Here is a 17,785-nt window from a genome sequence, read left to right on the forward strand (position 1 = left end):
CTTACTGCTTTCGTTCCTGTCAAAATGACAGAAATGACATGTGGTGCCTGGTTACGCATCTCATGCTTGGCCCAGTTGTACCTCTTCCCCCTTGCAGCTGGGCTGGCACGCTACATTGCTCAGTTGTGTGACAGTCTGTTAATGAAAACATGGCAGGGCTCTTGTGCGGAACAAAAAAGAGTAGAAGCAAAGGTAAGGTTGCAGCTTCAGTTTATTTATTGGTTCTGATTCTGTGCCTGGAAGTGAAATAACAAATAAAAGAAAAACTTTATTGCTGTTAAGGGGTAAAAACACTCTGGTTCTAGTGCATTTCTACCTTTTGCACTATAGCTAAGATTGAGACTTCATACTCATATCATTAGATGCTATAGTTAGCAGCCACAGCAGTAGTTTCTTGGTAAAATTCTATCTACAATTTTAAGTAAAACAAGCCTAATAAATTTCAATTATCAACATCACTACTTTAATCATCTCATATATGTATTACATATTTGATCCCTATAGTTGTGATTGAATTTGAAAAAACATTAGGTGATAAACTGGGTCATATCATTAAATCACAGATTATTTTTTTTAACTTTAAATCCATTGACATTGCATGTGTTATTCTGATGCTTAATGATACCCTGAGGGGAAAAGAGTCTGCTCATAGAATTAAATCTTCAGGACTGGACAGGTTGTTCAGTAATAATAGCCTTTGTCCAATTTAACTATGAAAACAGAAACGGCTGCCAACATGCAGCAGGTTAGGCAGCATCTGTGGAGAGAGAAATTGAGTTAACCTTTCATCGAAGCAAGAAACAGACAAGGATATTTGAAGTTGCAGAGGGGATGGGCGGTGAGAATAAAGGGAATGTGTGTATTAGAGCAAAAACTGAGAGAAGCCAGATGATACAACTGCTGTTGGCACCATCTAAAGGAGAGTAGTGAAGGCTTGTTAATTATAGCTGGTCTGTCTCGCTGAGCAGTAAATAAAGGGAGTTAAATGGAGACAGGAGAAAAAAAACAAAGTTGGAACTATGAGATGCATTGTTGCTTCACCTGAAAGGACTATTTGGGTCCCTGAAGTAAAAGAAAATGCGGGAAAATTCAGTGGGTCATGTGGCATCTCTGGAAAAAGAAAGGTAGAGTTCATATTAGAGGTTGATGACCTTGCGTCAGAACTGGCCACTTCTGACACAACAGGAATTCTCTACCCTGGTGTTTTGTGGAAGTGAGGTCATTGGAGGTATTTAAGGAGGAGTTGGATACAGTTTTGAAAAATAGCTAAGTGAGGCCTATGTAGAACTGGCACAGGAGAGAAGACGAGGCCGGTGCAGATCAGCCATGATGATGTAGAATGGTGAGACAGGCTTGGAGCACCAGGTAGCCTACTTCTGCTCCCACTTTGTTCTAATGAAAGAAACAAAATTCAGCCATTTTCTGTGTTAGGCATTTTTGTAGAGATTCTACTGACTTTAGCAATTACTTTCTTTAAATCATTGAGGAGAGAATATTTCATGGTGAGAAACTGGCTAAGGTGTGTGGTATGCCCTCACAGAAGTATTTCCTTCTGCCTGCAAAGGTTTTATGGTCTTTTTGTTTGCACAAACATGAGAGTCATCTATGACTGTGAATATCATAAAATAAGTCAGATAGCTATGATGAATTTACAGGAGGCAAATGGATAATTAAACAAAATATCAATTTGTAGTTAGATCTAAAGTAATTGTAGGACAATAGTGGGAGCTAAGTATTCTTTTGCACAATTATTTTAAAAATAACTCATCATTAATACCTACTCTTTAGAACTATTGTATTGTCTGAGTTAATTGACTGCTGGAAACATTTCATCTCAATGGACACTTTTACTTCCTCCTCTTTAGTGAGTGACCTACAAGAGGAAGGTAAAAATGCCATCAATGCTCCATTGTCTCCAACACCCACAGACATTCATCCAGAGGACACCATGCTAGGTATTTAAGAAAACATTTTCCTTAATCTTTTTATATTTCCACTGTTTACAATTAAAGTTCTTGAAGAAATTTCTTATATGTCTGATGGGCTTCAATAGCTTTGATCCTTATAATGCTAGTATCATTTGTGTTAACATTTATGATAACTTAAAAACTTGGGTTTCCTTCACATTGTTGCCTTCTCTTTGGCTCTGAGTGTTAATCCATAATGAAAACTGTAACCACTGACTTACCATTTGTCTGACAAACGCACCTGTCTCTTTTACTTGCTACTGCTTATTTAAATTCAACTGACTTCAATTATAGAGGAGAATGAAGAACGTACTATGATTGAGCCATATTCCAAGGAAGAACCAAAGTTTAAAGAACTAGTAAAGGTAAAGTACCAGAATGAAATGTGATCTTCAATATCAAAAACCGCATTGTCTTGTCTTTACTTTATTACACAACCAATTCTGTAACGACTTGCAAAGCTAAAATACAAGACAAAATGTACAGCACTGCAAATTCCGTATTTTCTGTAATATGGCATGATGATTCCTCTTCACATGACTGACTTCATCCATATGTTGTTACAGAAGGTTATCATTGTCTATTGATAAACCATCAGTTTTAACCATCAATATCATCAGCTTATCCTGATCAATCATTAAATTTCTTGTCTATATTAGAAAATTGGTAATGAATGTAAATTACATCTGGAAAAGACCGTGTCACATCACATTGTTTCAATTTTTGAATTTTGCAGATGCGGTTTAAGAAAGTTGGGTCAAAGATATATACTTAAATTTTCAAATTATATACCTCTGTGCAGTTTGAGGATAGACCTTGGGCTGGGTTTTTTTTAGGCAAAGAGTAATTGATGGTTTTGGAGGCATGAATTATCAATGAGGGCCGATCACTACGAGAGTTCAGTGAAACTGATTTTGTAATTGTTTTCTTCAGTCTTTACCAGTAATTTGAATGAAAGCATCAAGAAGTTTACAGTTGACATAAAATGGTGATGGAGCAATCAATCTTGACGAGAGTAAGAAACCACCATGGTGGACTGTATGTGCAAGGCTTCAAAGTAATGTTTAAATGGGAGAGATAGACATAGAAGTGAAACTGCACATAGTTACTGGTCCACAATCAGTTATTTGATGCTGTAATGAATGCCAACAAATATTAGGCTTTATTTCTAAGTTGATCCTATGTATGACAAAAATAATGACGTGGTCGTTCTTTTATCAAGAACGCTGTTGTTACATTTGGTAACCTCACGGGAGGATGATTATAGTAATGCTAGGAAGAGCTCAAGGTAAGACTACCCAGTTGAGGCAGAGTTTAAAAGCCCTTAATTGTGACAGGCTAACAGCGTTTCTGTTTATTAGCTTATATGTTGTTTAATGTATGAAATAATTATTTAAACACTCTTTAGGTTCTAATTGACTGGATTAATGATGTCCTTGTTGAAGAAAGAATAATAGTGAAGTCACTTGAAGAAGATCTGTATGATGGGCAAGTTCTGCAGAAATTGCTAGGTGAGAACAGCAACCATAACATCTTAGTGCCTGAAGAGATGGGCAATAAATTAACTGAGCCTGTTGGTTTTTGGTCAGTTTACTTCTTGCCTTTCAACTTTCCCTTCCCTTCAAATGATTTTCTTTCCAGATAGGCAAGTAATTATCTGTTTGACACTCCTGCACAATATGCATCATAGCCAATTTGTATTATTGAAGATTCAACCTGAATTACCATTTCTAAGCATGTGTCATCGGGTTTTTCCAGCCTTTCACCACGGTAAACCATATAACTGTTCAGGTTTTTACTGAAGATTTCCTGAGGAAATTGTCCAATTTCATCAGATCATAGCAACATAGCACCGATGAAGACCATTTAACCAGATGTACCTGTGCTGGTTCATAAAGACTAATTATTCCTGGACCCATGTTTCTTCATTTTTCTGCAACTTTAAATTCCTCCATATTGAAGTATCTGCCAACTCCTTTTTAAAACTTTGTTGTAAAATCCACCATTTCTTGAAAATAAGAACTTCTCTGAGAAGGGAAGCAGTTTGCATCTGTGTCATTTGCCATTGATTTTACATCCATAATCTATGTTATTAATCCATGTCAGAGGGAATGGTTCTTCTCTACTCCATCTGAACCTCATGAAAACTACTAGATCACCTCTTGATCTTCACTGTTCCAAAGAAAACAGTCTTGCCTTTTCCTGAGATCTGAAATCCTTTGTCCTTGATCAACTCCTGGTAAATTTGGATCTTTGTATCCTTTCCAGGTTCCTGAAGTGTGATGACAAGAATTATTTAACTGAAATCTATTGATTAACTTGTAAGTGGATGAGGTGGGCCGAAAGGGTTAGGACAATATGATTCTGTGATAAAATGTTAACCTTTAAAGACAGAATTTAAATATATATAAACCCAAGTAATCTTTGTGCTTTATTCATCATTTTCTCATCCTGCCCTGGGTATATGGATCAACAGCTCTGGCTCAGCTGGACTTTTCAGATTTCAACACTTCATAAGTGTACTGTCCTTCCATTTGTATTTCGTTTCACCCCTCTCCCCTCCTCCACAAAACACATGATACACCTCTCCATATTGAACTCCATTTGACAGGCTTCTCTTCACTGTACCATCCTGCATCATCGTCATTACAGCAATCTTTATTAGCATTACCAAATTTTATATAATTGGTAAACTTCATAATCTTGGTGTAATGAGCAATATTATACAAATTGTACAAATCTAAATGGGTAATGAAACACTGCCCTTGATGAACGCAAGTTCGAACCAATTCCCAGTTTTAAAAATATCCATCCTCTATCACCTTTGGCTACCGTCCCTGAAATAGTTCTGAATCCACATTAATACTTTTCCTTTAATTCCACAAACTTCAATTGATTTTTGACATTTCCTCATTCTCTAAGTACTGAATACCTGGTAGCATCTTTTCATCGCTTCAGACTCTCTCAATGGTGATCAGGACTGCACTGTTCCAGTGGAGTTAGATCAAATGCAGCATTTTGACTTCTTTAATATTTTATAATTGCATAGGCATGGATTACTTTACCATTGTCCTTGAAAGGTTTTTGAGTTGGCTACCACCTGATCCAAAACTTAAGGCACCATTTCTGAGTGATATATGGGAAATGGCTCTAAAACTTGGTTAAACATTGGTAAGAGATCCTTTCCAGAAGCCTTTCTAGGCTGTAGCTTGTTACCAATAAGTGCATTGATGGTGTGGATTTAACTGCTAAATTGCACTGTTGGTGCTTTCTCCTCCTTGAGGACCTAATCTTGTTCCAGTTCTGTTGCCTTATTTAAACCCTCTTTGCCCAATACCTTCCAACCCTTCTTCCACTCCTTGCTCTGCCTTTGCATCTCCATCTCAATTCCCCTTGTTCCTGAGTTTGCTATCTTCCTGACATCCCTCCTTCTCCCTCCATTTAAGTTCTCCTACCTGTGTTCGTGACTATTAGCACCATATTGGCACATCATGTGGCTTCTCTGATTTCTTGGTTTTGAACACTGGAAAGACATTTCGAATTACCCTTCTCATTCACCCACAGGAAAATGGTCTTGATTATGCATTCAAATACCCAATCATGACTCCGTTTGTCCTTTTACTTTAGCAACATTTCTGCATCTTAAACTCTGCTCAAGTATACTTTTGCCTCTTTCTTTGATGCCCTTTTACTTTAGCAAACCCTTAGCTCAGTTTTTGTTGCGGTTATGACCTCCTTTTTCTTTCTTGCCAAAATATATGACAGAAAATATTGAGAATAAGGCGGAAAGGGCAATGTTTAAAACTATAACAGTGCATCAATAAACATAGTCAATTCAAAACAAAAAGTAGTAATTGCAGTGGTCGAAGAGGGCCACCATTCCATCTTCATCGCAGCCAGAGATTTCTGGAAAATGTAGCTTGCAAACAGAAAATGAAGTCTGGAATTAATAGAATGTGATCATAGATTATTAAACTACTGACATTTTCAAACAAACATATTTAAGGAACTTACCACTAAAAATCCTCTTTTTTCTTTTGCATGGTCCTAGTGGATTGCCTGCTTTGCATAATTTCTACCATTGATAAACTGTAATGTTAGATGGTATTGTATATTGGTTTAAATTCAAACCAGTACTCACAACTTAATTTATCTTCAAGTATTCTGAAGCTTTATTTTTCTTTCTTTCTTCATTTATTCTTATTTCTTTCTTCGTTTATGCAGAGAAACTTGCGAGTCGTAAACTGAACGTTGCTGAAGTGACACAGTCTGAAATAGGGCAGAAACAGAAACTTCAGACAGTGTTGGAATCTGTAAACAATCTACTTAGACCTCAAGGATGGGCAATCAAATGGAGTGTTGATTGTGAGTATTAAGTTGCTAAATTTGGCTTTGCTGTCTGTACAAAACTTGTAAACTTTTGGTCATTGAGGTAGTTCTGGACTAGTGCAAACTTTACACTTTGGCTTGTTTGTTTTGTTTTAGGGTGGATGAACTTTGAGATTAAAATGGATACTGTACATTTTATATTTCTTGCATATTGTAGCTTCAGTTGGATTTCAGTGAAAACAAAAGGGAAATTGTAAATATTATTTGTTATGCCCACAAAGTACTGTCCTTTCTAACAATTAATGGTATTTTGATGTATTGAAATAAGCAGGAGGAACATTATTAAATGCAAAATTGACATTAGTTTTTCAAAGTCATTGTTGACTAATTTGGCCATTAGCATTATAGTTACTTCTTTGTAGTAAGTCAATTAGAAGTATTGTTCCATTTTAAGGAGAAACTTCCACTTTTACTTTTACTGAGGTTTCCTGACAAATGTGTGTAAATATTTCACTTTATAATGCTAGTAACTTGAATATATGCAGTTCAGAATGAGCACAATAAGGTATGTGCTAAATCAGAAGAAGCTTCAAAACATTATGGAAATATAGTTTTTAGTCATGTTAACTGACAGTTACTATTGTCATTCTTTAAATCATAATGATCCATTCCTTTGGTGTAGCAGGTGTGAACTTGCTGTGAGGCCTCTACCAGTTTTGCTTCTTAGTTTAAAGACTAACCAAACATCCGGAAATATACTATCTATATGCACAATCTGTTTTCCTGTTTCTTTGTGGCAAGTTTCTGACCTCTGTTTAGCATAGCTTCCTGAGAATTGAAAATGACCTTTGTACTATTCTTACAGAATGTGCAAGTGCATCTTTTAGCCGTGCCATACCTCGTAGTTAATTTATTGCAGAACATTAACTGTCCATTGTTTAGGGTTTCAGCAAGTAACATTTGCATTTGCTTACATAAGGGATTGGTAGCGTTGACTTGGAGAAAATATTTCTATTTATAATGAAAGTCAGAACCAGGGACATATGAATAAGATAGTCAGCAATAACTTCAAGAAGAAAATTTCTTTACCCCAAGAGTGATAGGAATGTGGAATACCCTACCACACGGAGTGTTAAGTAGCTTCATAGGGTAGATTAATTAGAGTGTGATGGAGCAGCATCGGTAGCATACACAGTTGGGCCAAGTGACCCATTTCTCTTCCATAACTTAATGTGGCACAGTTAAAAATAATTGAGTTGGAGCTCTTGAAAACTGTAAATTTGGTGATATTTTAATAAATGTATCAATTTTTTTAGCAATCCACACAAAAAACACTGTGGCTATTCTTCACCTTCTCGTGGCTTTGGCAATGCATTTTCGAGCCCCTGTTAGATTGCCAGAACATGTCTCTGTGCAGATGGTGGTTGTGCGGGTAAGTGAACCTTCAACTTTGAGACATTGTCAGGTAAGTATAGATTCTATGTTATTTGGGTGCTTGATTTGACTTAGAAATTTTTAATATCAAACAGTTGTGGAGAAAAGAGAAGAAACTGCTTCTCAAAACCTTTTCAAAACAATGATAACTTGGGATTTAAGGGATGAAAATCTTACAGCAACTTATAAGCATATAAGAAAAATAAACATGCAAGTAGCTCTTTGAAAATTATTCACAAGGTAAAACTAAGGGAAGTGTGGTTAGCTTTATTCAGTGGAGACCTGAATTTTGCAACATCTGTTTGACTCCTGTCATGCATCTCACTTGCAAGAAAAACTGAAAGAATTTTGTGCCAACTTTCTAACCAGAAAGCTATATGTACTTTGCTAACAGCCTTTTTGCCAAGGGGCAGCCTTGAAACTACCCCACCTAAATCAATTTACTGAATTCATATCACATCAACTATTGTATCTTCATTTCCACTCACTTAGCTTTGATGCATCTTGGAAAAAGATGTAAATATATTTTATCGTCCACTATGTCTTTAATTCATCTTCACTGCTTCAGAGCTTTAGTTCTTTTTGCATCTATTCTATTATGATCTGCTACAGCCTTCCGTCCACCTTATACTTTCATTGATTTTTACAGTGATTTCCCCCAGTTATTTTCCCAGGTCAGACTGTCAAAGGCTTCAGAGGGTGGGCAGACAATCATGCTGAAGCAGACCATTTTTATTTACAGTCTTCTGGTCAGGTAGTAAACAATCTGATGACAATGAATGAGTTGGTTGTTCTCGTGGGAAATGTCACTTTAGGAGTTGGACTCTACTTAACATTTCAGGACCAGGAATGAAGCACTGAGGAGCTGTAATTCCTTTAGATCAAAATGCAAATCCATGCCTTAGCTGGACATTTCAACTTGGTCCTCTTTGATAAAGTTGTATTTATAGTTTGATGTTTGTACTCTGTTAAACTCTAGTAAGTAGAAATTCAGGGAAGGATTACATGTTTAATACAAATGGTTCTCAAATAGAGGGTTAATAAAAACTGATAAATAGTTTTTGAAAATGTAAGTAATATAAAAGTTAGTCTCTCTCTTTTTTACTCTCCTTTTCCTCTCCTCTCGCCCTCTCTTTTGTGCATTCTCCTCGCACACTTTCTCTCTCTTGTGTTCTCTCTCACATTTTGTACCACCCTCCCCCTCACCTTTGCTCGTTTTCCCTCTCGTTCTCTTGAGCTCTGAGTTGATAAAGATACTATTAATAATTTCAATGAACAACCAACCAAAGATCTCAGTGTAGGTGTGCCATCGCCATACTTGTATCCTGGAGCCAAAGGTTTCAAAATTTTTGGAGAGTGTGGGGGGGAAAAGCAATCAAACCAAATAAGCAAGCAGTAGTGAATTTGACATGCCAACAAGTTCAAGTTAAGATGAACGGGACAACAGAAACTGAGTATCAGTACTATTTACTGACCAATTCCATCATCTGTTCTCGCTTTGCACGTTTTACAGGATTTTACCCCCACAAAGCCACTCATTAATACAAATGGGAATGGTTTGGTGAAACAAGAGACAAGTTGATTGTTCAAAGTTTTATGAAGGCTAATATATCTGAGGCATTTTTAAACATCCAAAGCTGAGCTTCACTAAAGCAAACATGTGGAGAACTGGCAGAATAGCTCTTAATAGATTCATCTTATCAAGATTTGAGTTAGTTGGCTAACATCGTATCAGGATAAGATTGGAACATTAGTTACCAAAATAGGTAGTGGTTCCTGGGTTTATTATACAAAGTCCTGAGGCAGGGGTTAATTCCAATTAGTGGCTCCCGCTCCATTTTCTGCAATTTCTTTATTCTAAATTTTTAGCTGTTTGTCGGCATGCAGTTCTCTCTGGTATTTTGCTTCATATCATCAAGCAAATCAAACTTGTTAGGCTAACTCTGCCTTTTCCCAATATTCCCAGCAGAAGTTTTATAACTTAATTTCAGAAAGTGGTGGTTGCTGGTGACGCAGTCATTTGTTGCCTATCATTTATTGTTTTTGAGAAGTTGGTGAAGAGCTGATGACTTGAGCCACTGCAGTTCTTTTGGTAAAGATGTTCCCACAATGTTTCCAGAATTTGGACACAGTGATGGCAGGATGATGTGATTTAAGGGGTCCTGTAGATGCAAGCATTCATAGGAGCTTGTTGCCCATGTTCTCCTTGATGGAGATGTTCGTGGGTTTGGGAGGTACTGTTTGGGAGAGCTGTAGTGAGTTACTGCAGTACCATTTTATAGATGTTACACACTGTGATCATGGTATGCTGATGGTAGTGCGAGTGAACGTTTAGTTGCTGGATAATGACCAAGAATGGGTTCTTTGGCTTGATTTTCTCCTGCCCTTACCTCCAAACCTCGTATGCTAAGGCTAATGGTAGTTGTCCTAATCCCTCACCCAGCCCTTTGGCTGTGATTATCCAAATTAGTATGGACTGAATTTGATAATTTATTTGTTAACACACCTGAAAGATCTCTTAGAGGGGAAACTGGAGACATATGTAGCGCCACTCAATATTTTTAATTTACATTGGAAAATATCTTTACATTATTTGCAGTGATGTTGTTTAATTGTGTTTAGTGTTTTCCTCGTATGTAAAATTAAAACCCAAGCCAAACCCAACTGACAACAGTCAATTCCAACCTGAGCCGAGCCTGGGGACTCGATATTTTTGATGTACTTGACCTGATCTAAACTTGACACATATAGTTGGTCCTTTCTGGCTTGGGTTAGGCACTCTGGCTCTAAACTGAAACTACATTGAGAAATAGAACTACTTTTTGTGCTGTCTGCTCCCTCCTGGATACTTGCAGATGGTCAGCCCTATCACATCCCATAGTACTGACACTTCATACATTAATTTATAAAGAACTAGCCTTTTCTGACTCAAGAGCAAGGACATGATGTTTTTCATTCCTGGCCTGAACCTGACATAGTCATGCCCCATCAGGCTCAAGCTGTGAAACCAGACTCCAATTGTTTTTATTCCATAATTATCCATCTGCACACAAGAAACATCATTGATTATGTTATAGACATATGGTGCAAATCTAAATGGTTAAGTTGCTTTTTCTTCTGATTAGTTGAATTTTTGTATGGTTGCAGAAGAGAGAAGGGATACTTCAAACGTCACATGTTACAGAGGAGTTTACCAGCACTACGGAGTAAGTTGGAATCTGATTCCATTTATTTCAAATATGAGTCAAATACACTGTTCGGTTGAAGAGAAATAGATCAATTTGCACTGTTATTTCCAGACGTCTTTAAAACAGGTTTATTTTGTAATATTAGTGAAAATTTCCTAGGCCTGAATAAGTCATATTTTGGAATGTTTGGTTTTCTGTTTCACTTATCTAATGAATTTATCATTTCCACAAAATAGCCCACACTGTGTAACCAAAATTTGATCTAACACAAAAAGTAAAAAGACCATAAGACATAGGAGCAGAATTAGGCAATTCGGCCCATCGAGTCTGCTCTGCCATTCGATCATGGCTGATTTATTTTTCCCTCTCAACCCCATTCTCCCACCTTCTCCCCGTTACCTTTGACGCCCTTACTAATCAAGAACCTATCCATCTTCGCTTTAAGTATACCCAATGACTTGGCCTCCACAGCCATTTGTGGCAATGAATTCCACAGATTCAGCACCCTCTGGCTAAAGAAATTCCTCCTCTTCTCTGTTCTAAAGGGATATCCTTCTATTCTGAGGCTGTGCCCTCTGGTCCTAGACTCTTACTGGAAACATCCTCTCCACGTTCACTCTATCCAGGCCTTTCAATATTCAGCAGGTTTCAATGCAATTTCCACACCCCCCACCCCCATTCTTCTAAACTGCAGCAAGTTACAGGCCCAGAGCCATCAAACACTCCCCATACGCTAACATTCTTATAATCATTCTTGTAAACCTCTGGACCCTCCCCAATGCCAGCACATCTTTCCTCAGATATAGAGCCCAAAACTGCTCTCAATACTCCAATTGTGGTCTGACCAACGCCTTATAAAGCCCTGGCATTACATCCTGGCTTTTATATTCTAGTCCTTTCGAAATGAATGCTAACGTTGCATTTGCCTTCCTTACTACCGACTCAACCTGCAAGTTAACCTTTAGGGAATCCTGCACGAGGACTCCCAAGTCCCTTTGCACCTCCAATTTCTGAATTTGCTCCGTGTTTAGAAAATAGTCTACGCCTTTATTACTTCTACCAAAGTGCATGACCATACACTTCCCCACGCTGTATTCCATCTGCCACTTCCCCATTCTCCCAACCTATCCAGGTCCTTCTGCAGACTCCCATCTTCCTCAACACTACCTGCCCCTCCACCTTTCTTTGTATCATCTGCAAACTTGGCCACAAAGCCTTCAACTCCGTCATTCCAGATCATTAACGTATGATGTGAAAAGTAGCGGACCCAACATCAACCCCTGCGGAACACCACCAGTCACCGCAGCCAATTAGAAAATGCCCCCTTTATTTAGTACCTTTTCTGTAATACCATGGGCTCCTATCTTGTTTAGCAGCCCCATGTGCAACACCTTGTCAAAGGCCTTCTGAAAATCCAAGTAAACAACATCCACTGACTCTCCTTTGTCTATCCTGCCTGTTACCTCCTCAAAGAATTCCAACAGATTTGTCAGGCAAGATTTCCCCTTAAGGAAACTGAGCTGACTTTGGCCTATTTTATCATGAGTTTCCAAGTACCCCAAAACTTCATCCTTAATAATGGACTCTTAACATCTTACTGAAGTCAGGCTAACTGGCCTATAATTTCCCGTCTTTCGCCCCCCCCCCCCCCCCCCCCCCCCCCCGCCACCGCCCCCCTAAAGAGTGGAGTGACATTTGCAATTTTTCCAATCCTCCGGAACCATTGCTGAATCTAATGATTCTTGAAAGATCACTACTAATGCCTCCACAATCTTTTCAGCTACCTCTTTCAGAACTCTGGTGTGTAGTCCATCTGGTCCAGTTGTCTTACAGTATCTACCTTCAGACCTTTCAGTTTCCCAAGCACTTTCTGCCCCCTGACTCTCTCAAATTTCTGGCACGTTGCTGGTGTCTTCCACAGTGAAGACTGACACGAAATGCTTATCCAGTTCATCTGCCATTTCTTTGTTCCCCATTACTACCTGTCCAGCATCATTTTCCAGCGGTCCAATGTCCACTCTTGCATCTCTTTTTACTCTCTATATATCTGAAAATACTTTTGGTATCCTCTTTTATATTATTAGCTAGCTTGCCTTTGTATTTCATTTCTTCTCTCCTTATAGTTTTTTTTAATTGCCTTCTGTTGGTTTTTAAAAGCTTCCCACTAATTTTTGCAATATTGTATGCCCTCTCTTTTGCTTTTATGCTGTCTTTGACTTCCCTTGTCAGCCATGGTTGTCTCATCCTCCCTTTAGAATGCTGCTGCTTCTTTGGGATGAACTGATCCTGTGTCTTCTGAATTACTCCCAGAAACTCCTGCCATTGCTGCTCTACTGTCATCTCTGCTGGGCTCCCCTTCCAATCAACTTTGGCCAGCTCCTCTCTTGTGCCTCTGTGGTTACCTTTACTCAACTGTAATACAAATACATCCAATTATAGCTCTCCCTCTCAAACTGCAGGGTGAATTCTATCATATTATGATCACTGCCTCCTAAGGGCTCCTTTACCTTAAGCTCGCTAATCAAATCTGGATCATTGCACAACACCAAATCCAGAATTGCTTTTTTCCCAGCAGGCTCGACCACAAGCTGCTCTAAAAAGGCATCTTGTCGGCATTCTGCAAATTCCTTCTCTTGGGATCCAATACCAACCTGATTTTTCCAAACTACCTGCATATTGAAATCCTCCATGACCACCATAACATTGCCCTTTTTACATGCCTTTTCTATCTCCTGTTGTGATTTGTGCCCCGCATCCTGGCTACTGTTAGAGTCCTGCATATAACTCCCATCAGGGTCTTTTTAACCTTGCAGTTTCTCAACTCTACCCACAAGGATTCTACATCTTCTGATCCTATGTCACTTGCTAAGGATTTGATTTCATTTTTTACTAACAAAACCACCCACCACCACAACCCCCCCCCCCCCGCCCCGCCCACTGATCTGGGAGGCAACATGCTTTCAGTGTGTAAGCTGCTGAAGTATATATTGTAAGTAGCAAACGTCATATACCTTGTCCATGTGACGTTTAAAATTCCCTTACCCAGATTCTGTGTGGTTTGTTCCAGCGAGAATCCCAGCTGGTTCTCAGATGTGACCGGGGCTTGTTAGGAATTGAAATAATTACACTTGATGCCTTTGCAGCAAGAAAATATGCCATCAGTCTGGCTGCATTCTGGAAGAAATAGTGACAGCTGTATTAAGATTTCTGTAGATGGCTGAGTTATGAAGATGGGTGTGAAAATTCACCATTAGATTTTTGCTAAAATCAGAATTCACTTTCTTCCTGGGTTTAATTTTCACAGGATAAACACTTGCGGTAACTCTGGTACACTATCATTTGTCTCACACCCATCCACTTGATTTAACCATGTCTTTTAAAAAAGATCCAATTATTTGTAAGAAAGATGCTTATCATTACTATAAAATCCATTTTTGATTTGCTTGGCCACATATACAATTATTCTTTCATTTTGAGAATAATCTGATCTAACTTCCTTTGCTTAATACTGCACCACATAGAGAAAAATGGTAAATGGTTCCAATTGTAAAGGATTATATTTTTTAAAAATTATCATTTTTCTCTGTGTGGTGCAGTATTAAGCAAATTCTAAGGTATTTCAAAAGTTGGCCTTTTGCTAATGAAAGATGTTAAAACAGTTGGTTTGTTGGGTTTAATTCTTAACTGGTTTGTTGTATTTTGTATTGCAGGATGATGATGGGGAGGTTTGGTAAGTAAATAGTTAACCTCAATTATTGTTGCACAATAATTAAAAAGAAATGTATAGTTCTTATTTAGTTTCTTTTTTTAGTACATAATGATATTGCACCTTTTGGTAAGACTTTCTTTTCATATATTGTTGAAGTTTAAGATGGGGTGTACAGTCCCACCCAAATCAAAGGAGTATGAGGAATCTGCACCAGTTTGATGGATGGAGTTCCTTAAATTATCTTGCATATCTTGCTGCTGGAGCAAGCCTGACCAAACTGGTATCATAATCATAGTTTAAGCAGATATAGATTATGCATAAAAATGCATAATAAGCTGAATGCAAGCCAGACCACAATGAAGTTTGGGGATTTTGCCCTTTGGCCTTTTCCAATATGTATGAAATTTTTATCCATGGGAAACACTGGTAGTCTGACATCCGATTTTTCATCCATGAGACCATAAGACACCGGAGCAGAATCGGGAAATTCGGCCCATCGATTCTGCTCCGTCATTTGATCATGGCTGATTTATTTTTCCCTCTCAACACCATTCTCCTGCCTTCTCCCCGGAACTTTTGGCGTCCTTACTAATCAAGAACCCATCAACCTCTGCTTTGAATATACCCAATGATTTGGCCTCCACAGCCGTCATTCCACAGATTCACCACCCTCTGGCTAAAGAAATTCCTCCTCATCCCTGTTCTAAAGGGACTTCCTTCTACTCTGTGCCCTCTGGTCCTAGACCCTCCCACTACTGGAAACATTCTATCCAGGCCTTTCAATATTCGGTATGTTTCAATGAGATCCCCCCCTCATCTTTCTAAACTCCAGTGAGTACAGGCCCAGAGCCATTAAACACTCCTCGTACATTAACCCTTTCATTCCAGGGACCGTTCTTGTAAAACTCCTCTGGACCCTTTCCAATGCCAGCACATCCTTCCTTCCTTAGAGGGCCAAAAACTGGTTACAATACTCCAAATGTGCTTGAACCAATGCTTTATAAAGCTTCAGCATTACATTCTTGCTTTTATATTCTAGTCCTCTCGAACCGAATGCTAACATTGCATTTGCCTTCCTTACTACCAACTCAACCTGCAAGTTAACTTTTCAAGAATCCTGCACTAGGACTCCCAAGACCCTTTGCACCTTTGATTTTTGAATTCCCTTCCCATTTAGAAAATCGTATATGCCTTTATTCCTTCTACCAAAGTGCATGACCGTACACCTCTCTACGCTGTATTCCATCTGCCGCTTCTTTGCTCATTCTCCCAACCTGTCCAAGTCCTTCTGCAGACTCCCTGCTTCCTCAACACTACCTGTCCCTCCACCCATCTTTGTATGATCTGCAATCTTGGCCACGAAGCCATCAATTCTGTCCTGAGAGTTCACTGGCTAACTTATTAGTTTTAAGTGTGAGCCTGGGATCTAGACCATGGTGTGCAGCTGGAGCCAGGGTTAGGGTCCCAAACACCAGAGGCCAGGAAAGTGGGTAGGTTTGCAGCCAGACCCTGGCTCCGGAGTGCTAGAATATTTCCTGCTCCCTTTAAATTCACTGGAAAATGTATCATACTACTGTATAATTTATATTTTTGTTTAGAAGGTGAGCTGAAGAGTTGGGGTTTTATTAGGATTCACATCCAATAGACTTGAAAATCTTCTAGACCTGCACCACCGAAGTCCTAAGGGTGCTGGGTTATCCGAGTTTTGCTGTAACTTTTTTTTAACATTCAAGAATTTTTATGCATTTTTAAATTTCCTTTTACCATTTCAAATCTGCTTAATAAAGGAAATCTCTCCTTATAATAGAGGGGAAATGCAATGTGTATTGGTCAGGGTGACCTCTATTTCCCACACTGCTGAATTAGTTGACCTCCTTTGGAGCAGTTGTGATTGCCATATTTGGCCAAAGCAGCCTCTATGACCAAATGACTATTGGTGACCCCCGCTGGGAACTGCAGGTACATAGACCCAGGTGATTACAAGATCCGACCTGGTTGTGATTCTCTCTTCTTTCTTGCTTTTTGTGGCCAGTATACCTAAAGATATATTTGAGCGAATACTAGAGGCTTATTAGTACTTGTGCACACGACACCAGGCTATGAGTTGTCAACTCAAAAACAAAAGGGAGAAGATAGTCGTCATATTGATTTAAAGTTCTTCATGGCTGCCCATCCAGAGCAATTTTCTTTACCTTATTACAGCACAGGGATATGTTTTCCTTGTTATTGTGACATTTCGTGGGTACTTTAGAGAGAACTGAGACAATGTTTATGGAAGTATGTTTTCAGTCTCTATAAATGTAATTTTGTATTGCACACAACATGGAAGGAGACCATTCAGCCAGTCAAGTCTATGGCAACTCTAAGAGAAATCCAATCTATTCCATTCCCCTCTTATTTCACAATAACCAGTTCTCATTCTTAGCTCCCCCAAATCTCCACCCATCAACACTATTTACAGTGGCCAATTAACCTATTAACCAGCACATCTATGGGACATGAGAGGAAACCAGAGCACATCAGGGAAATACATGCACCGCAGGGAGAACATGCAAAGTCTGTGGGCAGTGCTCGAGGTTAGGATCAAAAATGCAGCCTCCCTCCCCCCACACCCTTATTTGTGAAGGCAAAATAGTAGAGGAAGTTTTTTTAAAGTTTCAGCTCTCTGATACGATATAACAACCTTTAATTAAAAGAGCATGCTTGAACAAGGTACCAGAGGATGCCATTCTGGATCCACGCCCCGTTGAGGAACTTGCATTTAGGTGTGTGTTATTGTGAGAATATCTGAATTGCATTCTCGTTTGTTATTCCAGAACGGGATGCTTTTGATACACTATTTGACCATGCACCTGATAAACTCAGTGTTGTTAAGAAGGTAAATTTCAAATCAAGTTTTGAAATGTTATTTCTGAAGTAATTTTTTTAGACTTTGCAACCAACAGTATGAATAAAATGTAATGATGCACGATTTCTTAAGTAAAGTTAAAACCTATCACTCTTAAGGTCAAATATACTATGCACAGAAGGGCACTATTAAATGTGGTGCCAGTACGGGAGGTATTCAACTGGCACCAGCCACTATAATCCCTCTAACTTTTCATTTCTGCATCATTTTATATTTTTCCTTCTCAAATACTTGCCTCATTCCCTTTTTG

The 17,785-nt window shown here is 38.7% G+C and overlaps 1 protein-coding gene across 2 annotated transcripts in view; it reads left to right on the top strand.

Annotated features, from left to right (window-relative positions):
* Positions 1 to 17,785, top strand: part of LOC127578368 (beta-parvin) — a 54,376-nt gene that overhangs the window by 20,876 nt on the left and 15,715 nt on the right. For both annotated transcript variants that reach the window (XM_052030313.1, XM_052030314.1), the window contains exons 2-9: positions 1,866 to 1,955; positions 2,262 to 2,332; positions 3,376 to 3,478; positions 6,192 to 6,332; positions 7,613 to 7,728; positions 10,878 to 10,936; positions 14,629 to 14,648; positions 17,444 to 17,505. In XM_052030313.1, the coding sequence (XP_051886273.1) occupies positions 1,866 to 1,955; positions 2,262 to 2,332; positions 3,376 to 3,478; positions 6,192 to 6,332; positions 7,613 to 7,728; positions 10,878 to 10,936; positions 14,629 to 14,648; positions 17,444 to 17,505 (662 nt within the window). The remainder of the gene's footprint in view (positions 1 to 1,865; positions 1,956 to 2,261; positions 2,333 to 3,375; positions 3,479 to 6,191; positions 6,333 to 7,612; positions 7,729 to 10,877; positions 10,937 to 14,628; positions 14,649 to 17,443; positions 17,506 to 17,785) is intronic.

The sequence above is a fragment of the Pristis pectinata genome, chromosome 15, assembly GCF_009764475.1.
Source record: "Pristis pectinata isolate sPriPec2 chromosome 15, sPriPec2.1.pri, whole genome shotgun sequence".
Classification (NCBI taxonomy): domain Eukaryota; kingdom Metazoa; phylum Chordata; class Chondrichthyes; order Rhinopristiformes; family Pristidae; genus Pristis; species Pristis pectinata.